Raw genomic sequence first — 26,052 nt, 5'->3', positions numbered from 1 at the left:
CAGTCTAAGGGTATTGCTTATACAGTGCCCTATGCTCTTTATTTCCTTTGCAATAGGGTAGGATAGATGATAATCATAGAGAGAAATGACCAAAGAGTTCACATTTTGTGCCTCTCTCAGTCATTCCACAGCATCAGGACATGATCACTCTTCACTGATGATTTTTGTGTGAACCTCCCGGCTCTTCACCCGCAGCTTGTTGACCTGGGACTCGGCAATGTCAGCCCTTTCCTCGGCTTCCTCCAGTTCATGCTGGAGCTTGCGGAATTTAGATAGATTTGTATTGGATTGTTCCTCCTGAGAATAAAAATGGAATTGTAAGGAACGCATACTGAGCATCTTCATAGACTCTGTAGGCCTAAGGAAAGAAAGGACTTGGCATCTACAAAGTAGTTAGAATACTCAACAGGAGACATTATTATCCTACCACCTCCTGGATTTTTCTTATCATTGAAATTAAATTTAAGATTTATCTGGGGCTTTATGTTTCATAAAGAACTGAAGCTCTACTTTTGCAACCAAAACAGGGTAACAAATATGTACTACAAGTAACCAAAACATGGTAACAAATATGTACCACAAGTAAAGCAAGAAATAATATAAGAGCAGGAAAGAAGGCAAGGATAAATTTATGCTTGTTAATGCTTGCTGGAATATGATGACTGTTTGCTTGAGTTAGATATTCTTCATCACTAAGGATGCACTTCTTTATAGCTTCTTTAAGTAGAAATAAATGTTGAATTTTATCATATATTATTTTGGCACATTTCAAGACAATCACTTTTTCCCTCCTACTTCATATGTAATGATTCTGTTGACAGACTCCTTAATATTAAGTAACCCTTACTTTGTAGGAATTAAATCTATTTAATCCCAGATGGACAATTTCCTTAATAAAGTACGGGTTTCAGTGACTTAGTAATTTATCTTCACTACAACTATACTCATGAATAAAACTGCCTTTAGTGACTTTCCCCACCCCTGTTCTCTTTTGGACAGGTTTTGGTATGAGGGTTATGAGAGCCTCTTAAAATGATTTGGAAAGCTTTTCATCTTTTCCCATGCTCTAAAGTGGCTTACATAGCTCAGGGATTATCTGTTCCTTCAAATTTTGAAAGACCTATCTGGACTGAGCTCATTTTCAGAAGTAATTCTGAAATAACTTATTCAGCCAATTTAATAATTTATACTCTCTTATTTAACATTTCAACCACCTTGATAGATACATATTTTACAGTTAAAAAATAATCTTCCTGATATGGTTTGTCCCCTTTCTCATTTGTAATGTTGTGAGTTTTTACTTTCACTCACTTTTTCTTTGATTATATATTTATTTTTTGTTAATTCCCAAGATATTACTGAGATTTGCAGTTAAAAATAGGATATACTAATTCATTCATTTCTATACTACCTTTAACAGTACCTCTTTCATTATTTTACTATTATTTTTAACTTCTTTATTCGACTGTCAGTTTCTTCATTGATTTTTATTTTTGATTCATAATGAAAACACATAAAGAAATGAATTGTCCTTCAAGGACAACTCAGACTACATTCTAGGTTTATAAAAGTCTTGTCTTCCTTGAAATTTTATTTACAGTTAAAAATTATTCAGTAATTGCATTTTTTATTTCAAGTTAATCCAAAAATTTTTTAGGAAAGTCAGTTTTTTTTTTAACATTTAAATGCTTGGAAATTTTTGTTTATATTTTCTCATCACTTTACAACTTTATCACACTATAGCTAGAGACTGTAGCCTGTATTATTTCTGCTTTGAAATTTTTTGAGGTTTCTTTGTGGACAGAAAGTTACCTTTAAAAATTAAAAAAAAGTACAAATATTTTTAAGAAGTACTCAGTCAGACAGCTTATTTACTACAAGTAAATAGTAAAATCTAATTATTTATGAGTTTTTCTTAACAGAGGACTTTCTTCCCTTTGTCTTAAGAATACTTACAGCCTCCTCAGCTTGTCTCTTGTAAGATTTCACTTTCGCCTGAAGTTTATCTACCAAGTCCTGAAGTCTGAGAATATTTTTCCGATCTTCTTCCGTCTGAAAGATGATAAAAACCGCAGGGTCTTAGTTCAAAAGCACACGACTGTTGTATCATTACATGGGAGCGTTTCCCATCTATGCAAGGAGTGCTCGGCTGACAGAAACTGTTGCTGCACCTGGTAGGTGAGTTCCTTCACTCTCCTCTCATGTTTGCGCAGGCCCTTGACGGCTTCCGCATTGCGCTTCTGCTCACTCTCTACCTCTCCTTCCAGCTCACGCACCTGCAAAGGAGCAGGCGCTTAAGAACTTTGATCCATTAAGGCACTGGGAGTAAGTGGAAATAGATAGATACTGGGAGACCCACCCTGGCCTCCAGCTTCTGGATCTGCTTCTTCCCGCCCTTCAGGGCCAGCTGCTCAGCCTCGTCCAGGCGCTGCTGCAGGTCCTTCACCGTCTGCTCCAGGTTCTTCTTCATCCGCTCCAGGTGGGCGCTGGTGTCCTGCTCCTTCTTCAGCTCCTCGGCCATCATGGCCGCCTGATTAGCAGTAAAACAAAACCAGTTGAGAAAGGTGAGACAGCCCATCAAGATTCTAGCTTGACCACCCGGTGTGGCCCTCTGCTCACGTCAGTGATGGCCTTCTTAGCTTTCTCTTCTGCGTTGCGAGCTTCCTGGAGAATGTCCTCCATCTCTCCCTGGATTTGGGTGATGTCTGTCTCCAGCTTCTTCTTGGTGTTTATCAGGCTGGTGTTCTGTTTGAAAGTAAGTTATATGCTCTTTTAATCATGTTACCAAAGTACTTAGTGGTGGCCACTGTTTGAAAAAAATTTCAGATAAAAATTTGGAAGTCAAATGCCCTTGAATATTATTCTGTTATGAGGTACAATTAATTAAAATACAAATGTTATAGAATATTTAGCATCTTCAAGTAATTTCTTATAATTAGACCAAAGAGCTGTATAATTTTATAACTGCCATTTAGCAGTGAGACCACTCACAAGGATAAAATTATAACATGTTCAAGTATTTCTTTTTCCACAATAAAAATGTCAATATTGATAGCCAGGGTCAGTAAAGATACTAACACAAAAGAATATGGCAAGTCTTAGAATATTTTAAGAAGTTAATCACTAATAATATGTGCAAGATGAAATAGTGAAAGATTTCTCAATAATGCAGTGAAAATTTGGTAGAAGTATAAAACCTGACTGTTATATAAAAAATTCAAGTTTATCTTTTCTGGGACATAGGCATTTACTGAAGGTGAATTCTTTGTGCTGAATCTCACCTGGGTGTGCAGGAGCTGGACGCGCTCACTGGCATCCAGGAGCTCCTGCTCTGCCATCTTCCTGCTCCTCTCCGTCTGCTCCAGGGTGGCCCTCAGCTCCTCAATCTCAGCTTGCAGCAGGTTGGCTCTGCGTTCCACCATGGCCAGCTGCTCCTTCAGGTCCTCCTGGCCCCGCAGAGCATCATCCAAGTGGATCTGGGTATCCTGTGGAATGAATGATCATTGAGACACTTTGTTCTTCGGGCTGCAGTCACCCACCTGCCCTGGGACCATCTCCTGAACCCATTTACCTTGAGGATGGCTTGGGTGTTCCTGTAGTTCTTCAGGGCCTCAGCAGCCATGCGGTTGGCGTGGTTCAACTGGATCTCCATTTCATTGAGGTCTCCTTCCATCTTCTTCTTGAGCCTGATGGCATCATTCCTGCTCCTGATCTCAGCATCCAGCATGCTCTGCATGGACTCCACGACTCTAATGTGGTTCCTCTTCATCTGGTCAATTTCCTCATCCTTTTCAGCAATTTTCCTGTCAATTTCAGACTTGACCTGGTTCAGCTCCAGCTGGATACGCAGGATTTTTCCCTCTTCATGTTCAAGAGATGCCTTAATGACAGCAAGGGGTGATGTTAGCAGGGAATGGATGCATTTGGCAGCTTTTCTGCACACTTTTCCTTCCGCTAATTTTGTGCCATTTATTCTTCTGTTCAGTGTATGTGGCCAGTCCTAATTCTTTTCTGAATTTGTTTACAATGTACATTTTTGACTCATACCTCTGCCTCCTCTAAAGCAGCCTGAATTTCAGACTTCTCTTGTTCCACTTGCTTCTTTATTTTCTCCAGTTCATGCATACGTTTCCCTCCTTCTGCGATCTGCTCCGTGAGGTCAGAGATCTCCTCTGTTTGGATGAAAGATGGGAAGAGACTTGATCAGACAGAAAACACAAGAAAAAGGTTCCTCCAAGGCATGAAAACTATTCAAAGTGAAAGGGACTCACGCTGCAAGTTTTTGTTCTCTCGTTTCAAAGTTTCTAGCTGATCCAAGGACTCCTCGTAGGCATTCTTCATCTTGAACAGCTCGGTGCCCAGAGAGCGGGCCTCCTTCTGAGATGCCTCGAGCTCGGCATGGGTTTCCTCATACTTCTGTTTCCATTCTGCCAGGATCTGAAACACGCACCAAAAGAGGTTACCTGGCTGGAAAGGATAGAGGACAGCGGTGGAGGCCAGAGGCTGCTGCAGAAGTTACCTTGTCGAAGTTCCTTTGCTTTTTGTCCAGGGCTGCGCAGGCAGCATTTGTCCTCTCCACATCAAGCATGAGGTCCTCAACCTCATTCTGGAGCCTCTGCTTGGTCTTCTCAAGGGAGGCGCATTTGGCGTTCACAGCTTCCACGTGTTCTTCAGCAGCCTGCAGACGCTGGGCCAGTTTCTTCCTTGAAGATTACGTATGGTTATAGAGAGAAGGAAATCACACCTAGAATTATGAACTGTTAGCATGCTGAAAAGTGTGGGGAACTTCATATTAAAAATCTCCATCCATTCAAAAAAATATTGATGAGCTCCTTTTATGAACCAGATGCTGAGTACACAGCAGCGAATAGGACAGAAAAGGTCCCTCCCTCATGAAGCTTCCAAACAAGTGAGAGAGATAACCAATAAGCAAGTCAGAAAATGCATAACAACATATTGCAGATGTAAAGTGCAGTGAAGGAAGATAAAATGGAGTAAGGGGTGGGCAGCTATTCTTAGATATTCAGGGAAGTCCTTTCCGAGGAGGTAATGTTTGAGTCAAGATCTAAAAGAAGTCAGAGAGAGCCAGAGGGAGATCAGGCAGGGGGAGATTGTTCCAGACACAAGAGGGGCTAACAAATTCCTGAAGCATCAATGAGCTTGGTGTGCTTGACAGCCAGCAATAAGGCTGATTATCTGTGTGAGTGCTTATTATTCTTTTTTAACTAGATTTTAGGCTCAGAGGTCAGTGATGGTGTTTGCTTTATTCATGTCCTGTTCTCAGGGGCTGATAATGCCTGGCAGATAGGAGCTAATTATTGAATGTTTGTGAGCTAATTCACTGAATCTTCAAAGGTTGTGTTTCTGTGATTCAATGCTCAACGTTCTCTGAACATTCTCTCATATCTGCACACATACTTGGCCTCCTCCAGCTCCTCCGTGCGCTGGATGGCGTCCGTCTCATACTTGGTCCTCCACTGGGCCACCTCGGTGTTGGCCTTGGACAGAGCCCTCTGCAGCTCAGCCTTGGATTCCTGCTCCTCCTCGTACTGTTCCCGCAGCAGGTCACAGTCGTGGCGGGAGGACTGCAGGGCATGGGCCAGGGCATTCTTGGCCTGTGGAGAGAGTTATATGTTCATTTTACTGAATACTTAGTGTTTAATTCTGAAGTTTCAAAACCCTTTAAAAGTTGGTATAATGGACTCCAATTAGGGTCAGGTTGGGGGAAATGAGTCTTATCTAGTTACCTTTATCTCCTCTTCAAGTTGCCTCTTTAATTCCTCAATCTGTTGAGTAAATGCTTGTTTGCCCCTTGTTAACTGAGACACCAGAGCTTCTTTCTCATCTAGCTGACGTGAAAATTCACCTGATAGGCAAATGATATGGCACCACTTGTTAAAGCGAAGAAAAGGTTTTGCAAGCCCATGTGAGAAATAAGTTGAAAATAAGTTGAAATAAGTTGAAAAACACCCCCTTTTCAGTTGAGTGCTCGAGTGGTTGAATTCTCTGTTGACATCATCATGGTTGATGTCAAATTTCTGATTTTTATGGTGAAAATTACATAGTAACCTAAATGAATAAATACAGATTAACTTCTCGTTGTCCTCTCCATAACTGATTCTTTCAGGGTTACATTATTGTGCAAAACCTGTTAATAACTGTCAAAGAAGGGAGTTAACTTTTTAATTCCACATTGGCCCTGTTTCATAAGACTTTCGAGAGACTGGGTTATCCATTGCCCTATGCAAGAATTTGGTTCATTCTGGTTTAGCTAAAAAGAAGCACAATCTAAAACAGAAGCCCTGGACCCATGATGGAAAGACCCTTGACCCAAGCATCCCCTCCATGCGGCCAAATCCTCAAGGCCTTTGTGGAGCAGAGCTTGACCCAGTCTATGGAAGCCTTCACCTCAGCGTCATCCCTAAATCACCTTGCACGTGGGGGAGAGTGAGCTGTCCGGTGAATCACATGTTCTCAGTTGCTTTTATTAGGCTCTCACATATCAGTTGTTTTTGACCACATCATCTCCACTTCTAAGCCTCACGGAGGAGGAGAGAGTTACCAGATTCAGTCTGCAAGCGTCCCCTCTGGGTCGTCAGGTCATTGATCAGCCGCTGCTGCTCCTCCTCCTTGGATTTCAGCTCACTCAGTTGGTCCTCCAGAGTTCGGCACATCTTCTCTAGGTTACCCTGTGAGAGGAAAAGTGGAAGAAGCAAGTGCAGACATTTTAATAACATTTCCCTATAGCTACTGTTTCTTCTAAAATAGAAAAAGATTTATTTTGACATATACAATAAATTCTCTTGTATGTACTATACAGGAATTTTTTGTTTATCTTTTATAATATGATTGCTGTCCTAAGGTGAAGACAAACATTGGGAGTTGTAAAAAGCTAATTGTGAAGCTTCGTTCATTATTCCAGGCATTCCTTGTATTATTGCTCTTCACAGATATCACCTTTTTTAAAAAAAACACATTTAGGGTTTGGGCAATCCTGTATCCAGTAAGTCTATCAGCACTATTTTTCCAATAGCATTTGCCCACTTGATGTCTCTGTGTCACATTTTGGTAATTCTCACAATATTCAAGCTTTTCTTCATTATTACATTTGTTTTAGTGATCTGTGATCTTTGATGTTGGTGACTAATTGATGGTTCAGATGATGGTTAGCATTTTTTTTTTTAGCAAGAAAGCATTTTTAAATGAAGGGATGTATTTTTTTTTAGGCATAATGCTGTTGCACTTAATAGACTACAGTCTAGTGTAAACATCATTTTTATATGCATTGGGAAACCAGGGGATTTGAGTGACTTGCTTTATTTTGATATTTACTTCATTGTGGTGGTCTGGAACCAAACCTACAATATCTCTGAGGTCTGCCTGTGATAAAAAAATTAAAGATCATGTACTAAAGATTTTGTGGAAAATGTAGTGGCATATTTTCGAAAAGCATTTATAAATACTTCACTGCCTACTTATGTACAGTGAAATTGCATGTTGGATAGTTGAGAATCTTGGAGACCTGTGTTCCCCAGTTGGAGTGCTAGAGAACACGGACAGCCTGGTTCGCTGCAGATGCTGTCATGTGTTAATAGTGTGGTGGGGCTAATATGCTCAGCTTCTTTGAATTTTAGTTTCTTCTTATGATTGAGTGGAAATAATACAAGTACTGGTATCTTTCTTGCTTACCTCCTGGATTACTGCAAAGAACAAATGACCTATGTGTAAAGACCCTATGCAGACTGTGATGTGCACATAATGGGTCATTGCTGTTAATAACAGTTTCTCAGACTCTGCGGTACCTTGGCTTTAGAGATCGTTTCCACATTGCTAGCAAGGTCATCGATCTCCATCTTCATCTCGCTCTTCTCCTTCTCCAGCTTCTGCTTGACCCGCTGCAGGTTGTCAATCTGCTCCCCCAGCTCGGCCACACTGTCCGCGTGCTTCTTGCGAAGAGTAGCCGCCGTGGCCTCGTGCTGCAGGGTGGCCTCCTCCAGGTCCCTGCGCATCTTCTGGAACTCGGCCTCCCGCTTCTTGTTCATCTCAATCTGGGCGGAAGTGGCCCCGCCAGCTTCTTCCAGCCGCTCGCTGATCTCCTCCAGTTCCCGGGAGAGGTCTGAGCGCTGCTTCTCTGCTTTGGCGCGGGAGGCCCGCTCAGCCTCGATCTCCTCCTCCAGCTCCTCGATGCGGGCCTGGAGATGGGGAGAAGCTCAAAGTTAGCTTCTTTATGCTCATAACTATGGCTCTTTGAGCCAGACTGATAGAAATATGAACTTACTTGCAACTCTTTGATCTTCTTCTGCAGTTGAATGGCAAGTGCTTGTTCATCTTCAATCTTGCTTTGCAAATTGCTGATTTCAAACTCTTTCCTTTTTGAAAAGTAGTAAAGGATAACAGTTGAGTCCATAGTCAACATTGGAAGCAAGTCCATAAACAATTCTTTCATACGTACTTTTTGAGCTTTTCATCAAGTTGTTGTTTATCATTTTCAATGTCCATTATGGACTCTTGGGCCAACTTGAGATCACCTTCAAGTTTTCTCTTGGCTCTCTCTAAGTCCATGCGAAGTTTCTTTTCTTGCTCCAAGGACCCCTCAAGCTAAATACAAATAATGCTGAGTCAAAAGAATTGCTTAGCTTCCTTTCAAAGAAAACTTCTTTGACAGTCCTAGACTTACGTCATCCACTTGCTGCTCTAGCTTGGTCTTAGCTTTGGTCAGAGTGTTGACTTTGTCCTCTTCTGCCTGCAGGTCATCCAGGGTCTGCTGGTGGGCCTCCTGGAGGGCCTTCTTCTCCTTGGTCAGCTTGGCGATGGTTTCATCCAGACCTGCCATCTCTTCTGTGAGGTTTTTCACCTTAGGAAGTAAAAACACTTTGCATTACATGTTACATTTTGGTGGTTTCAGTTTTTTGCTTGTATTGCCTAGTAATAATAAAAACGTGAGAGTTGGACGGTGAAGAAAGCTGAGTGCCAAAGAATTGATGCTTTTGAATTGTGGTGTTGGAGAAGACTCTTGAGAGTCTGCTGGACTGCAAGGAGATCCAACCAGTCCATCCTAAAGGAGATCAGTCTTGGGTGTTCATTGGAAGGACTGATGTTGAAGCTGAAACTCCATACTTTGGCCACCTGATGTGGAGAGTTAACTCATTGGAAAAGATCCTAATGCTGGGAAGGATTGAGGGCAGGAGGAGAAGGGGACGACAGAGGATGAGATGGTTGGATGGTATCACTGACTCGATGGACATGGGTTTGGGTAAACTCCAGGAGTTGGTGATGGACAGGGAGGCTTGGCGTGCTACAGTTCACGGGGTCACAAAGAGTCGGACACGACTGAGTGACTGAACTGAATTGGACTGAATAAAAACGTAAACTTTCCTTGTATGTTTCATACCTTATTTTCCGTGGCATGTTTCTCCTTCTCAACCTTGGCCAGTGTCAGCTCAAGGTCGTCTATGTCTTTCTTCAGTTCCGAACATTCGTCCTCCAGTTTCCTCTTCTTGGCTGTCAGCTCAGCATTGATCTCTTCTTCATCCTCAGCTCTCTCTGTCACCTCCTTGATCTTAGCCTCCAGCTGGATTTTGGTTTTGATCAGCTGGTCACATCTTTCCTCTGCATCAGCCAAGCCTTCAGCTTCCTTGAGATGGAAGCAAAATCAAAATTGGGAAGTAGAATGAAGTATTTTACAATGATAACGGTATAAATCTCCCCCATTGGTTCTTTGGATTAAACTTTTATGAACCACCTGCCATGTGTGATTGCCAGATGCTCCACATTTTGGGAAAAACCAAATGTATCAGGTATTGTCCTGTTCATTTAGAAGAGTATATTCTACAGTAGGTTAGAGAGCTTAACCCCAACAAGCTACCATTAATTCAAAAAGCAATTAGTGACATAAAAGATCAGAGAATGTGTTTCAGATATGATTTAATGAATGAAGTGGCATTTGAGTTGGGCTTTGAGAGATGGGTAGGACTTGGTCTTGTAGAAATGAATTTATTGCGGGAAGGATCAGGAGAAGGGAAAGCATTCCAGCAGGAGAAGTTTCCAGATGTAGCCACTACTAGCAAATTATTTCCCTTTGTAGTCTTGGAGGATGATCCTGGTTATGATGCTTTAAATTCTAATTGAGGCATTAAGTAATCAAATTCCTAGCAACCTATGTTTCTACTTAAGAGGGTTGGGGGTGGATGGAAACAAGAGAGAAATTGACAGATACATTCATCAGTGAGCCTCCATATCAGTAGTTGAATACATAAAAGAATAAAATGTGCTGCACATAGACAAGTAGTGAGCATAGTAATGTAGGACAGTGTCTAAGTGATTCTCTACAGACAAGAGAAGAGAATTCAGGATAGCTTTGAAGGGAATGGGGACAGAAAAATAGCTCATTTCCCTTCTGTAATCTAAAGGAAGGAGTTATTACACCACCCCAACTTGACAGAAGAGACCAATCTTAATCAGCAGGAAAAAATATATGATTTTGTGATGAGTAAATTATACCAAACCAATTCAGTTCACTTCAAATGAAAGACAGTCTCATAAATTACATTTCAGAGTTGATGAAAGCAGTTGTAAAACGATTGGTTCAGGCATAGCAATGAGCAAGCTGGATGGAGGGAGAGAATTGGGGGCAGGTAGAGCAAGTTAGGTGCTGATGCAGCAACCCGAACATTATATGATGTGGCACTGACTATGGAGATGGATTGGAAAGAGCAAGTCTCAGTTTTAGAGATCAATAACAAACAATAATTCAGTAAAAAACTGATGTAGAATACTGTCCTTTGTCAGCTGTACACACTGTGATTTAAGATCCATAAACATCTAGAAGTTCAAGGAAGTTTCAGAGAAAACAAATCGCTTTCTCTATGCTGTTCTCCCCTTTTGTATTTGGGCTAGTTTCATGGTAAAATCCCTTTCAAAGACTGTCTTCAAAGGGAAAAGAAGTTGTTAACGCTGTAGTTTGATGAAACTGTACAGAATGGAAGACAGTGGTCAGTTCTAGCTCATTGCCTTGGTTCTGGTTTGGGGGCATTTACTGGGTGATGAAGGCATATGGACTTTATTAACACCATCAGAGCACTTTAACCTTCTCCCGCCAGTGCATGTCTCTCATGCTGACTACCCAGCTCACTGCTACTAGTGACTAGAGTTGTACGTTTGCATCCTGATTAGCAGCAGTACATAGGATGCTTACATAGGATACTTACAGACTGAACTTGGAGCTGCAAGTCATTTTTTTCTTTCAATAATGACACCATCTTTTCTTCCAGTTCCTTCCTTTTTGCCTCTGACTTGGCAAGCTCATCTTTAATTTTCTGGAACTCTTCCTTCATGGTGGCCATCTCCTTCTCCGTCTCTGCACTCTTCAGCAGGGGCTTGATCCTGAAGAACAGTTTCATCCAGGGCCAGTGCTTGACGTTCATGAAGGCTCGGATGTTGTACTGGATGCAGAAGATGGACTCCCTGAAATTTAACCGATGCAAATTAGATGCTGTGTGGATGATGGAATGAGATGAAATCTTGGCAATGAGAGTTGGAGGTTCTGCCCTCCACCATGTTCCTCACCACTTTCAAAAACACAAATGAAAGAAATTGTATTTGGGGATGGTGGTCAAGGACTCATCAGTCATTCATTTCTCTACATTGGCGCTTCTCAAACTTGGGTGTGCATAAGAATCAGCTAAGGTGTTGCTAAAATACTGATTCCTGGGCTATTTCCCTAGAGATTCAGATTCAGCAGATATGAGATGGGGCCAAAAATGTGCATTTTTAATAAGTTTGTAAGTGATGCTGATGATACAGGTCCAAGGACCACCCTTTGAGAAGTATTGCCCTGCTTCAGTGCTTTGCAAACTTTCCTATGTGAACACCACTGAGAGCGGTGAAGGGGGAGCCAGACCCCTACCAGGTGTGAGGCACAGGATAAACAGACTCATTAAAAACTCTGTTTCTTTGAAAAATCTCTGGTTTTATATTTTAATGTTGTATGATTTTTGCATTCTATTCTTTAATATCATCACATTTGTTTTAATATAAATTATTTTTAAAAATTGCCTTCATATATAGGCAATTGCCCAAATATATATAAAAATAGGGGGGTTGTGACCAAACTTATTTTTTTTTTTTTTTATAAATTTATTTATTTTAGTTGGGGGCTAATTACTTTACAATATTGTAATAGTTTTTGCCATACATTGACAAGAATCAGCCATGGCCAAACTTATTTTTAATGAAATAGAATATAGTAGAAAATATTAGCAGAACTACAGGTGATAGAAAATCTGTTTCACGTAAATTATGTATTTACATGCACAGGTATGCATGCATATACAGCTATCAGTGTAAAATACATTTCTCCCTGTGGATCCCATTCATATGTGTCCTACAGTTTGAGACACCTGACCTGTAGCCTTCGAGCTCTGTCACTGCATCAGATTAGATCACTAAAAAGTGAGATACCTTGGTGAAATTGTATTAACTTATTGAAAAAGTTCTTTCACCTATTTTGCCCATAATACTTTTAATCATAATAATTCAATAATATAAATGATCAGACAAAGAAGTTATTTCTGCACTTTATGTAAAACTGCTGTTGAAAATAAACATGTGCTCTGCAGTTCAATATCTCATTTAATTATCTACCCAGTAAATTCATATTAGAACCAAATGCTGGGGCAACATTTTGTCTCTGCTTGCTCAATGGTATGTTTTCTCGTTAGATGAGACTTACACATCTCTCTCTCTCTTTTTTTTATTATGCTTCTCTCTCTTTTTAATTTTTTTACTTTTTCTTTTTTACCCAAGCATTCAGTTTATTCCATGGTGATTGCTCCCTTAAGTACTTTGGTATATGTGTATCTCCAGTTCAGCATCAGGCTCTTATGCATCCCTCATACTCTGGTGGAATTATGATATCTGAGTGTTAATTGTAAGCCACCTCAAATGCGTTTCTGAAGAAGAAAAGTATGACTAGATAAGCAATATGTTTGTATACCTCCTCTCCACCATCTTCTGGTACTCCACTCTTGCCAAGAACCCTCTGCACCTGGCCTGAGTTCGGGTCATCAGCTGGGCCAGCTTTTCATCTCGCATCTCCTCTAGGAGCCCCAGAAGACCAGCTTTGAAAAAGACCTGTGCATGGACAGAGTAGCAGATTATAAACCTTAAATAAACTCCAAAGGCACAGGCAAGTGTCAGGTGGGCCTTAGAGACCATTACCTTGGTGTGACCAAATTTATACTGGGTGTGGTCAATGTCAATGGACGCAAGGAGCTTCTCAGAAGCCTTCTTGCTGTCGATGTATTGTCCTTCAGGGATCGCACTTGCATTTAATACCTTGTATCTGATAAAGTAAATATAGTTTTCTAAAACTTGGTTTATTGATGAGACTAGAAGTAGCTAACACTAAATGATTGATTTTAAAAAGTCAGAGCTTTAAAACAATTATTTTCTTCACAAGAAGGACATTGTATACATAGATGGCCAATCTAGTATCTGCTGTCTCTTTTTATTCCATTTTACCGTTCTGCGCAGTTGCAACTTTCCTTTCTGCCTCATCAGACCCTGTTTTCAGGAAAGGATTCTATAATCTGGTTCACATTAATATGTAGATGACCAATAAATGCATTTTCTATTGATAGTGCTTAATCTCTACTGTGTTTTTGGAAGGACTAAATGAAATAACCCAAATATATTAAGCACTCAGAAATGATGTTCCCTAATTATTGAAGTTATGGTAGACATCTGTGAGCTAAGCTGGGAGCATGGTAAATCCAGTGAAAAGTCCACAGAGTACCCACGATGTGGTATATCTGTATTTTTTTGTTTGTTTGTTTTGTTTTTTGTTTTTTGTTTTATAAATTTAATTATTTTAGTTGGGGGCTAATTACTTTACAATATTGTAATAGTTTTTGCCATACATTGACATGAATCAGCCATGGGTTTACATGTGTTCCCCTTCCTGGACCCCCCACCCACCTCCCTCCCCATCCCATCCCTCTGGGTCATCCCATTGCCCCAGCCCTGAGCCCTTGTCTCATGCATCGAACATGGAATGGTGTTCTGTTTCACATATGATAATATACATGTTTCAATGCTATTCTCCCAGAACGTCCCACCCTCACCTTCTCCCTCAGAGTCCATAAAATTGTTCTATGCATCTGTGTCTCTTATTCTGTCTCGGTATATCTGTATTTTAAAGGTGCTTTGAGGCTTATAATTTTTTATACTTTTTGTGACAAATTAAAAATAACAAATAGAGGCATGTTTTTCACTAAATTGCTTTGCTTGCACTAAGTATATGTATACTAAACTCCAGGATACCCCGTAGTTAGGAGAGGCTGACCTCTGTTTGAAGTCTGCATAGAGGATTCTGCTGGGGAAGCCCTTCCTGCAGATACGGATGCCCTCCAGCACACCGTTACACCTCAGCTGGTGCAAAACCAGCTCGTGCTCCATGGCCCCTACAAATAAATGTTCATGTCATTGCAGAGTTTTGTTAAAGGGAGGCATGGCAGTCATGCTTTGTTCTTCATCTCTGGAACGTCTTACCGGGGGTCTTCGTTTCATTGGGGATGATGCACCGCACAAAGTGAGGATGGGTACTCCTGAGGTTGGTCATCAGTTTGTTCAGATTCTCCTGTAAAATCAGCAAACTCTGTTATCTGAGTTTTAGACATGCTTATGAATGCTTGGCAATGTCTATACAATCAGTGTCCATGACCGAGTTGAATGACTCTTGTGGGCCATTTTCACTTAAGGTAGTGCCTTGGTAAGCTTCTCCTGAGAGGCAGTTTCCCCCTTAGTACTTCTCGTTCCACTCGTGTTGGCAGGAGTTACGCATATACAGCAGTCTTGACAGCTGAATCTTTTCAGTATCCAAGCTCTATCATCTTCTCAGTCCTGGCCCCTGGCCACCCACAAACCTTCGCAAAGCCATTGGCTTCCCATCCTGGACGGTCACCCTTTCTTCTGCTAAACGCTATGGTTCTCCAGTAAGGAAACATGCCTGCACTGCATTTGGACTAATTCTCATAAATATAGCTTCCCCTTTTCAACTCTGTCAGCTTTGGGGGCATAAAGATTATCTGTAAGGGGAACCTACCAGTTACAATTGAGAATTGACTAGATTAAGAGCAAGGATACCACATTAGGTTCCTTAAAGACTAGCTGTCAGATTTTCATTAGAGCTACTGAGGACTTAGTCTTTTTGAGTATGTACCATTGCTTATTTCCACAACTCAATTAGATTATGAGTAGCAGAACATTATGTTTTACAACACATAAAATATTTTTTACTATTTGGCTTAGCATAAAAGATGACCTAATAATTCCCAAGTAATTCAAAGCTCTTCTCTCCAAAACTCGATTAACAGAAGTCATTAGCTAAAGTCAATCCTTTCCTAAATGACTTGTGCTTTTAAAAACAAATTCACAAAGTAACAAGAGAGTGTCAAAACAATTTCCTCCTTACCCTGAAAAGGGCAGACACCGTCTGGAAAGAAGAGCCCTTCTTCTTACCACCTTTCTTAGGTGCACCCTCTGGAGAAAAAAATCGGAAAAGATGTCATTCAGATATAATTTTTAATTGACAGGGCGATATGTTGCCCATTTGTTGATTTCTGTGTTCAGATGGATTTTTTTCAACGCAGTTGGCCTCTCTGTTTGAGCCTCAATGAATCTTATATGTCAATTAAGTTCATATCCATTTTTCAGTGATACTCAACAAGCAGCAGATGTGGAGGAAGCAGCAGGAGAGAATGATAGTAGCCAAGCCTTTTCACTGCTTAAGATGTTGAAAGTTCCTTTCTGCCTCTTGGCAGCAGGACTTTCATCAGTGCTGGAGTGAATGTCGTGATGCAGCCTGCTTCCTCAGAACTTGGAGGCACAATGGATTTGGCCACAACACTTCAGCCTGGGCTGGGATATCACTAGCTTCAATCTAACACCACGTTTTGTAATATCAGGAGAAAACATTGGGATTTTTTTTTGAGCATTACCTGATTCAGCAGTTTGAGTCCCAGAGAAAAGGAAAGCTAGAGTTTTCAGTGAAGACTTCTGGTACAGTCCAACCACGGTATCGTTCAGGGGGTCCTTGTTCTTCTCCAGCCAGCCAGTAATGTTGTAGTCCACGACGCCCGCATAGTGGATCAGAGAGAAGTGGGCCTCGGCTCTGCCCTTGACCACCTTGGGCTTCTGGAAGTTGGCAGACTTGCCCAGGTGCTGGTCATACAGCTTGTTCTTGAAGGAGGTGTCTGTGGCCTTGGGGAACATGCACTCCTCTTCCAGGATGGAGAAGATGCCCATAGGCTGGAAGCAGCCCGTGACAAAACGTTACAACTCTATGTAAGCATTTTTCTCTGTCCATAGGCTTAAACAAGATGTATGAATAATTTAGTCATCACAAAACATAGTTTCTGAAACTTGAAACAGACCTTCTCAATGAGCTCAATGCAGGCAGCCAGGTCCATCCCGAAGTCAATGAAGGTCCACTCAATGCCTTCTCTTTTGTACTCTTCCTGCTCCAGCACAAACATGTGGTGGTTGAAAAACTGTTGCAGTTTCTCATTGGTGAAGTTGATACACAGCTGCTCCAGGCTGTTGAACTAAATAAACAGATGGGTTTACTTTTCTCTCAGCATATTGGGCATTTTAAAATATAGGACTTTTTAATTTAAAAATGTATATTGAATAGCCTTTAGATTATAGATATCAAAATCCTTGGGAACCTATGAAATCTACTGTTTCTCTGCTGTCATTTTATGCAGAATCTTAAATCATTAGTAATTCTTTTTTCTTGTACTTGCTTAAATTGACTCAGGTGTTTTTCTGAGTTACTGCTTAATCATTCTGTACTTATTTCCTTTCTCTTTTGCATTTTCTATTGACTCACTTAGCAGCTAATTTGCAACCTATTAGAAGCTGCCTGGAAGGTTCTCTCTGTTGTGTGGAAGCAATCATAGTCAGCATTGCAAGGGAGCAATAATCACCACCTTTATTTTTTAATGTGAGATGAAAAAAATCAAGTATCTAATATTATGTACAATATGTTAACACACACTCATATTTTTTTGGAAAAGAAAAGCCAAAATATTGACAGTAAGTATATATATATAGTGGAATCCCTGGTAGCTCAGCTGGTAAAGAATCTGCCTACAATGTGGGAGTCCTGGTTTGATCCCTGGGCTGGGAAGATCCCCTGGAGAAGGGAAAGGCTACCCACTCCACTATTCTGGACTGGAGAATTCCATGGACTATAGTCCATGAGGTCACAAAGAGTCAGACATGACTGAGTGACTTTCACATATAGTGGAATCAGTGTGGAATTCTTTTCTTTGATTTTCAATGATTTCTGCCATGCCTAGGTTTTGTGTCTATAATTAGAAGAAAATAAGCTTCTTTAAAATTATAAGGAAGAAAAAATGTATTTTATAATCAAACACGAATTTTTATCCCATATCACATTGAGAATTAAGAGTTCCTTGCATTGAGTTTACTAATGCTGGCTTTAAATTACTGACCCTTTCTCAGCTCTTACCATCTGCTTATATGTTTCTGAGTGGTTTCTCTACCATGTATTGAGAGCATATTATACATTGCACAGGTTTATTTTGATGTTTTTTTATTAACTTCACTTTTCATTGTGGGATTTTTAGACCTCTCATTACACCAACCTAATTCCTGACTCCCTTTAGACCATGTAGTGAGTTAAAGCATCCTCATTAAGTGTATTATTTCTCATAGTAGTGGAAATGCCACTATAATAAATAGTGAGTAGCGGCCCAGTCACTCTCTTTTAAATTTTAGCATAACTTTTTGGCAGTGGTAATAAAAGGTTGTAATATTCACAAATTTCTTCTTACTGATATTACATTGCTTTACTGTAAAAACCCCTTATGAACTGATTACCAACTCACATCAAAGATCTCAAAGCCAGCAATGTCCAAGACCCCGATGAAGTACTGCCTGGGCTGCTTGGTGTCCAGCTGCTGGTTGATGCGGGCGACCATCCACAGGAACATCTTATCATAGACGGCTTTGGCCAGAGCACCCACTGCATTGGTTACCTTGAAAGAGAAAGGAGTTTCTTGAGGTTAATAGTGGACTGTAAAATGCCTGCATCCCTGGTGGTGAATTTGAATTATGTACCTACCTGCTCTACAGTCTGGCCTTTAGTGACATACTCATTGCCAACTTTGACCCTGGGGTAGCAAAGGGCTTTGAGTAGGTCAGCAGAGTTCAGACCCTGGAGGTAGGCAGCCTTGTCAGCAACTGAAAAGAAGAAAGGATAGAATGATGTTATTGCCCAAAGCAGTCCACTTCCTTAAAAAAACAAAAAAGTAAGCTACAGGCATTTTGTGCAGTGTTTTAAGAATATCTTTTGAGTATTCTTACCGCCCCCCCCCCGCCGCCACTAAGTTTAAGACCTTGATTATGGTAGTGTTCCCTAAAGAACTTAGAAATTGTAGCAACATGTATCTAATAGCCATGCCACATATATCTTATCTAGATATATTTTCAAATGCAATTCTTGAAAATGAATTTGTCTTCTCAGGAGAGCTCAAGGGTAACAAGTTAAGAATGTGATTTTCAAGCAGACGTGAAGTCAGGTGGGTGACTCAGTTGATACCTTCAGTGCCATCTGGTTCTGCTTGCTCCTCACGCTGCTTTTGCTTGAATTTCAGGTTTCCATAATGCATCACAGCCCCCGTGAGCTTGTAGATGGAGACCTTCTCTTCATTAGTAAAGCCCAAAATATCAATGGCACTCTGCCAATACAACCAGTAGAATAACTGTCAAGTTAGGATCCACATGTTTACTATCAATACTTCACATTTGGATTCCTGATTTGTTGGTCAAACTGAGGAAACTACCAGTACTGATGTAGAGCAAAGAAGTCCTTAGTTTCGGTAACTAGGGAGCTGGTCAGAGGCCAGCACAGAGCATGGGAATCACAGGCGCATACCTTCTGAAGATGCCAAAAGTAAACTTAAAATAGAGAACACGGATAGTTATTTAACTTGTTGTTTTGAGAGGTGGAATAGATTCTTGTAAGATAACATAAAGTCATCCAAATGATTGTTTCTAAGTTTTTAGAGTAAGTGGAAATATAGAATGAGAGAATAATGACTCTGCATCTAACTTATTTTCTGGATTCAAAGGAAAATTGTTTAACTTGAATCAAATTGCCAGTTTCAAAATGACTGATAGACAAGTAAAGGAAAAATAAGCAAACATAGCAGGGCACTGAAGGGGTAGGGGGAGTCATCCAGTAAAAAAGCACTTATTAACTGTTACGGGCTTCCCAGGTGGCTCAGCAATAGAGAATCCACCTGCCAATGCAGGACCCATAGGTTTGATCATCAGGTTGGGAAGATCCCCTCGAGGAGGAAATGGCAACCTGCTCCAGTATTCTTGCCAGGATAAGCCCATGGAGAGAGGAACCTGGCAGGCTACAGTCTGTGGGATCGCAAAAGTGTTGAAAAGACTGAGCAACTGAGTGCACACAGATTTTAAAAAAATGGTTTAGGGAAATTCAGAAAGGATAGATCATTAAGACTATTAAGGGAAAGTGAGATGTTGTAGGAGCACACGCCAGTCTTTTCAGTTGACACCAGGTCATGCCCATCTTTGAAGTTTCTTTTGTGATTTCTACTAGAAACTGAATGTTTATCTAGAGGGACCATCACTCCATCCAAAATAATCATTCTAATTTTCTTGTGTTTTACTTACATCTGTGGCTATCAGTTCTTCCTGATCATCAATACTGGCCACACTGATCTCCCCTTGACTGACGTATGGGTAGTCATATGGGTTGGTGGTAATCAGAAGCATCTCTAAGTAAATGGAAGAAAGCAAAAGTAAGCAGAAATATCCTCTTCATTAAAATAAGAGATTACAAGACAAATTCTAAGGCACTAGAATGGAAAAAGCCAAGATATATTATTGCTCAGTAAAAAAGGTAGATGATGGAAGAGCATGTAACTCTGATTTTAGTTATTGTATATATGTATATATTTAAAGATATATGTACAGAAAATGACTAGGATTATATTCATCCAAGTGTTCATAGTGGTTATTTCATAGTGATAAGATTTGGAGGTGTTTTCAGGTTTCCTTTTGAATTTTTATGAAGAGCACACATAAATTTTTACCAAAACTATAAAGCCATTTTCAAAATAAAGATAATTAACAAAATTCCATCATGGAATACCAAGTTGACCAGGCATTGATAGGTGTAGGTGAGATAAATTTTGTAAAGAAATGATGACATTTCTTACCAATTAGTTCTGGTTTCCTGTTTGATGTGATCTGGTAAAAAATATGATAGCTCCTTTCAGCCTTAAGCTGGAAAGTAACTCTAGACTTCTCTAACAGATCTGAAAAGAAATTAATAACAAACAAGAAAAATTCATATGAAATACAAATTTTATTTCTGTTCATTGTTGTAGGTCATAAGAAATAGAAATGATGGTGAAGACTATCCAGGCACTTACATGTTTCAATATCAGCAGAGGCCAGTTTTCCTGTAGTGCCAAAGTGGATTCTAATGAATTTACCCTTGAAAGAAAAGTTAATATTACTACTTTGTTCTTGAATCATATCAAATCTTTGAGAAACTCAAAACACTTGAAATGCTAATGTTTTAATAGTAAATCAATTCAGACACTATTGGGATCAGGTTAAAAAAAAAAGGTGTATCTCCTATTTTATAGATAAAATAATTTTAACTTAAAAATCTGTGAATAATTGTAGGTAATGAAAGATAAGAACTCAGATACAGGGTCACATTTCTTTTTAGACAAGACTTGGATCCGTGTTATTATGTGCTCAGAGGAAAAGGAAAGAACCCTGGTATAGTGGGAATGAAAAAGACTCAGAGAAGGTATTCACAAACATCCCATAAATCTTTACCAGTGAGTAGTGTCCATGGCAGTGTCCAAGAGACTTACAAAGCGAGAGGAGTTGTCATTCCTCACGGTCTTGGCGTTGCCGAAGGCCTCAAGCAGGGGATTGGCACTGATGATCTGATCCTCCAGAGTCCCCTGCAGAGAAACACAAGAGCAGTGTTAACAGCTGGGGCTTCCTGAGTGCCCTTTCCATCATGGTTCTGACATGTCCAGCAGACCCACCTGCATTTTGCCAGATTCCTCCTTCTTCTTCTCCCCAGTGACTGCAATTGTTGCAAAGTACTGGATGACACGCTTCGTGTTCACTGTCTTTCCTGCCCCGGATTCTCCGCTGTCAAATAAAAACCAAGTCAGTAGAGGTCCCAAAGCCAGCAGCTATTTCAGTCATGAAAATAAAGCATCAAGTCTACTTACGTGATCAGGATTGACTGATTCTCTCGGTCTATAAGAGAGAAATTATAGGCAGTCAGTATTGTTTTCTAATATATTTGTAAATGGTAAATTAATAAAATGGTATGAACCTAGTATTTTTCAGCAATCCTGAGGGCTTGGTGGTCCCCAGGCCCAGCACCTTTTCCAGCTCCCCTCTCTCCTGCTCCCTGAGGCTCCCCCCATCACATCAGCTTACAGACCACCGCTGAAACAGAACATTGCAAGGAAGCAGCAGACTTTCTCTTTTTATACTCCACACTAAATACACACCAAGTGGACTTGGGTTTTCAGGTGGATTTAGATGACAAGTTAGTAGCATGTTTATTGTAAGTACAAGAAGTAATGAAGGAAAAAAGGCAGAAATATTTTTAGTGTGGGAGGAGGAATCAGTATAGTAAAGGTGGTAGCTTTGGAAGTAATCATGGCCTTAGTGGTATTTTCAGGGAAAACTAAAGGCTCATTTTGATGTTCTGCTCTCTCTGAAGAGGAAATCTCTCAGTCCTTTCCCCAAGGTGCTGTTGTGCCTTAGAATGGTCTAGCTGAGACAGCATTCCAGGAAGAAGATTCATAGTATGACCACTTTAATTCTAGATACACCTTAAAATTCGGAGTGTATTTTGGTTGGTTCTGGGCAAAGGGCAATGGCATTTAGGGGACCACCTCGAAGAATGTGTTGAGATGAGTAGAGTCTCTTTCTCCTATGGTTAGTCTCTGTCTCCTAGAGTCTCATCTCCTAAAAAGATGCACATGGAAAACATCCAACTCACCAGTCAGCATGAACTGATAGGCGTTGTCAGAGATGGAGAAGATGTGGGGCGGGGCCTCCTGGCGCTTCTTGCCCCGGTAGGCTGTCACCACCTCGGGGTTGTACACCGGCAGCCACTTGTAGGGGTTGACGGTGACACAGAAGAGGCCCGAGTAGGTCTGTGCAAGCAAATGAGAAAGAATAACTAACCAAACACCTTTCCTGTTATTTGCGCAGCTGTTATTAAATGAATTTTAACATAAAAAGAACACTCTAAGTAAGTGGTCTAAATATCTTCAAGGCATCAGCATGGAAACTAGTTGAAAGGTTCAACAAGATAGCAAAATCTTGAGGGTGAGGAATACAGTTTAGATTCTCTTGGGATTAGTCACAGTGATTTTTCACATAGTAGGAGCTCCAAAATTGTGAGTTTGTGTTTTTTTTTAATAATGTTTAATACATTTTTACTGTAGTTTAGAAAACAGGAGTGTATTTCTTTTAAGATAGTTCAAATTCATGAAAATGAATTTATGATCTATGAAAATGAATTTATGGTACTTAGGTACCATAAATTTGGTACGTAAGTACTCAACAGTATGAAATAGTTAGGTGAACTATGGAAAATCTTCTTAAGATAGTATGATCCAGACATTTAAAAAGGCAAACATGAAGGTACGCAGCAATACTGGGGAAATATTTGTAAACTACTACTGAGTTGTGAAGAAACAGAACACAGAATGATGGGAATACATTACAATTACAACAGCTGGGTTTCCAATATTTTTGACATCTGGTCTAGGATGACTGCCAACCAAACAGAATGGATTCTGACACTAACCACAGGTACACTTGTTGTCCAGCTGAATAGCAGCAGTGACTACACTATTCAGAAACGATGAGAATTCCCTGATGGTCCCATGGTTAGGTCTTTGAACTCCCAATGCAGGGGGCACGAATTCAATCCCTGGTCGGGGAACTAAGGTCCTGTAAGCTGTGTGGTGGGGCCAAAGCGCAACCACAAAACTGTACAGAAATGTCAACCTAACATAGTAAATTCAATTAGAAAGTATTACTGAGTTTGTGTTATGTGAAAAGTCTCTGCAAGGCCCTAAGAATGAAATATAAATGTTATTTTTCTTTGAACAAATGGTACTGTTCCTTGAGGAACTCCCAGTCTATGTAGGAGATGGACATGTAAATGATTCATGCTTAAAAAACATTATCAGCATTATTGCAGGGCAGAAACTACAGGACACAATGTTGAACTCTGCCTGGGGAAGTGGGCAAGATTTCATCAAGGAAGTGTTCCACACAAAAGGGACCAGAACACAGAGATACAAACTGCTGTTATTTTGGAAGAGTGAAAGTTGGTCTTTAAAAACATTACTTTGAAGTGTTGAAACATAAGTTTATATTTTTCCGCTGGATGATTCTGCAGCAGGAATGGAGATGAGGGGAGATGCAGGCGTGTGGTTGAGATGTAAACAGTAGCTGCTACCGTGTTTGTCTGGGGGATCTGTGGCAAACCCAGTCCGTGTGGACAGTGGCTTTGCCTGGCTTTGGATGGGAAGACAAAGGATTATGTGCCAGCTGTTGGGTTGGGCCTTACAGTAGCAATCGTGAACCTCTTAATTAGTTACACTACTAGTGAAAGTGCAGTGAATCACACTATCTGTGACCCATTAATAGCACAGTGAGCTGACAGGGTCCAGTGATCAAAACCACTTTGGGCTTTGGGAGCACTCACGTAGATCATCCAGGCTGCATAACGCTCTTTGAGGTTGTACAGCACAGCGGGCTCGTGAAGATGGGTCATCATGGCCATGTCCTCAATCTTGTCGAATTTGGGAGGATTCATGGGGAAGACTTGATCCTCTTTCACAGTCAGAGTCTGGTAAACAGGAATGATAACTGTTTATGTCAACCAAGTGGCCAAACAAAATAATCAGTAGCATGTGGTCAGCTCCTGGGACTACTCACCGCTCCTCCTTCGGTTTTCACTGTCACTTTCCCACCTTCTCTGCTCTGGATAGTCCCTTTGACAAAAGATTCCTTGGGCTCGGCCACAAAGACAGATGTCTTGGCATCAAAAGGCTTATTCTGGGCTTCAATGCGCTCCTTTTCGGACTTTCGGAGGTAAGGAGCAGCCTCCCCAAAGACGGCCATTTCCTGGTCCGAACTCATGGCTGCTGAACTCAGAGGTCCTAAAGGCGATGAAGCATTTCTTACTAGAGATTCTGAATTGTCATCTATACCCATCAATCTCTACCTTGATGATATTTCATGGGCCCAGTTGGAAATTTCACCAGGCAGATGCACTGTACTCCTCGCTGTAGTTATTGAAGCAAACATAATCACAAGAAATCACAAGGGCTTAAAGGCATCTGGGGTCACTGTGTACCCAGCAGTGGACTTGGGGCTACCTTCTTTCATCCTTCAAGACTGATGTTCTAATAAGAGAGCAGAGGGGTAGCCTCACAAGCTGCTAAGGAGCTTGTGACCTTGGGTTGCACTTGACCTCTGTGCCTCAGCATCTCCATCTTTAGGGATCACAATATTGCCTTTTGTAATCCACAGCCCGTGAGACAGAGTGAAGACAGTTTGAGAAAAAAGTTAAAATTTGAGTAAGAAAGCAATTTGAACAAGTTCAGGCTATGACTAAGATAGAAAATGTCATTTATTATAATGTAAGAGAATTCCATTTCTTGCCATATAATATGAGAACTTTATTTCCTCCTTTAAGTGTTCAGCCGGAAGTGCTCATGTTCAGTGGATTTGGTAGGAGGTCAGATTATAATTTTTTTTTTTTGAGTTAGGTGCTTAGTAGAATTTCTCTAACATAATTTCTTTGCATATTAAATTCAGTTAATCAGCTTAACTCAGTTAAACTAATTGAGGATAAAAGCCACAGCAAACATTATCCTCACTCTTCCGCTCTGAAGGCTCCCTTTCCTGTCCCACATTTCCCTCTGAAGGACACAGGCTCAGGCTGCTCCATTCAGTGTTGTCTGCAGATCACTGGCGGCATCAGTAGAATGAAAGGCTTGGCAGATAATGCTACTTCAGTTATTACGTGATCGAGTTACTTGAAACTCACTTTAATCATCTACCCACCAGTCTCTCTCTTTAGAAATGCAGTGTGTAGTAGTGGGCAGACTAATACCTTCATTATTTATGTAACAAAAATTTCAGTGTTCCAGTTTCATATAACACTTAGCATTGGGTAAGGTAACTTTTTAAAAGTCTTCACAGAAGTAAAAGCAGCCCGCTTTCCTAGGTTCTTCTTGTTAGATATCATGTTTGCTAAATGAATTCTAAAAGCAGGACACATTTTTACAAATTTGAGATTTTTAACCAGGCAATCTTAGTGCAGATTTTTTTTTCTCTACAGAAACGATATTCTTTTGACAACCTTTTCCTTGCTAAAATGTCATCCCACCAGTGCCAGAGTCCTAAGATTGTGTGCATTGTTCCAAAAGGCAAGTCTTCCGTCCCCTTCTCCCTCTCCTGCATCTTTCCTGAAATACAGTTGTTAGGTATTTACTGAGACAAGCACTTTCTCAAAGGTTGCTAAGTGACACACATCCATCCCAGAGGCTCTCGCCTTCTCCAGGGACTGGTTAGTCCAAATCTTACCTTGTTAGCAAGTGAGAAGATGCAGCCTGGAAGTGAGACGGTTCTATAAAAGAAGAAGTAAAAGCACTTGATTAATTAACCAAAAAGAAAACAAAGCAAGCCAAAAACCCCATTTGCTACATCACTGGCTATTGTAAACAGAGGGCAACTAAAGCCATGGATGGAAAATACGCAGAAGGAGCAGTACCCTAGGCAGCAGCTGCAGCCGACACGGGGTGGTGCGGCTAGCGTCCCTCTTGAGAGTCTGGTCCTCGTTCCCACTTACCTTGGAGCTTTTTAAAGCAGGACGAGTCAGCCTCATTCCAAGGGCTCTTTTATATGGATAGCTAT

At 40.6% G+C, this 26,052-nt stretch overlaps 1 protein-coding gene across 41 annotated transcripts; it reads right to left on the bottom strand.

The window, feature by feature from the left end:
* Positions 1-13: 13 nt before the first annotated feature.
* LOC145541563 (myosin-2) lies at positions 14-26,052 on the bottom strand. Of its 41 annotated transcripts, none has more exons than XR_014079116.1 (40): positions 25,988-26,052; positions 25,723-25,765; positions 24,067-24,290; positions 23,834-23,977; positions 22,109-22,265; positions 21,324-21,351; positions 21,132-21,240; positions 20,952-21,044; positions 20,496-20,559; positions 20,280-20,378; positions 19,732-19,835; positions 18,629-18,767; positions 18,152-18,270; positions 17,916-18,065; positions 16,434-16,604; positions 15,999-16,308; positions 15,473-15,540; positions 14,551-14,638; positions 14,345-14,462; positions 13,219-13,342; positions 12,995-13,131; positions 11,208-11,463; positions 9,392-9,634; positions 8,678-8,854; positions 8,453-8,598; positions 8,279-8,369; positions 7,803-8,192; positions 6,563-6,689; positions 5,748-5,866; positions 5,419-5,615; positions 4,520-4,703; positions 4,272-4,437; positions 4,048-4,172; positions 3,572-3,880; positions 3,252-3,485; positions 2,620-2,806; positions 2,360-2,530; positions 2,172-2,276; positions 1,957-2,052; positions 14-297 (listed from the first exon to the last, which is right to left on the bottom strand). XR_014079116.1 is itself a non-coding variant. In XM_081578244.1 (40 exons), the coding sequence occupies exons 3-40, from the start codon at positions 24,268-24,270 to the stop codon at positions 145-147; spliced, it is 5,892 nt and encodes a 1,963-aa protein (XP_081434370.1). In that variant the 5' UTR covers positions 24,271-24,290; positions 25,723-25,765; positions 25,988-26,052; the 3' UTR covers positions 14-144. The 41 variants fall into 41 exon arrangements, 35 of the variants coding, with proteins under 35 accessions (XP_081434370.1, XP_081434375.1, XP_081434373.1 ...); XR_014079114.1 differs by lacking the exon at positions 25,988-26,052 and adding an exon at positions 25,910-25,975 and having other exon boundaries at positions 3,203-3,485; XR_014079115.1 differs by lacking the exon at positions 25,988-26,052 and adding an exon at positions 25,910-25,975.

This window comes from Giraffa tippelskirchi, chromosome 3, assembly GCF_054371585.1.
Source record: "Giraffa tippelskirchi isolate mGirTip1 chromosome 3, T2T-mGirTip1v1.2.pri, whole genome shotgun sequence".
NCBI classification, from domain to species: domain Eukaryota; kingdom Metazoa; phylum Chordata; class Mammalia; order Artiodactyla; family Giraffidae; genus Giraffa; species Giraffa tippelskirchi.
Note: the sequence above shows the minus strand (reverse complement) of the source record. Positions and strands in the feature narration are given on the sequence as shown.

Bases quoted from the DNA above. Each gene is read 5' to 3' on its own strand.
- LOC145541563 (XM_081578242.1), bottom strand. From the start codon at position 24,270: ATGAGTTCGGACCAGGAAATGGCCGTCTTTGGGGAGGCTGCTCCTTAC. The intron at 15,541-15,998 runs GTAATGCTCAAA...TTTTTTCTCCAG, and splicing joins GACTCAAACTGCTGAATCAG to AGGGTGCACCTAAGAAAGGT. The intron at 4,704-5,418 runs GTATGTGTGCAG...GTAATCTTCAAG, and splicing joins GAGGAGCTGGAGGAGGCCAA to GAAGAAACTGGCCCAGCGTC.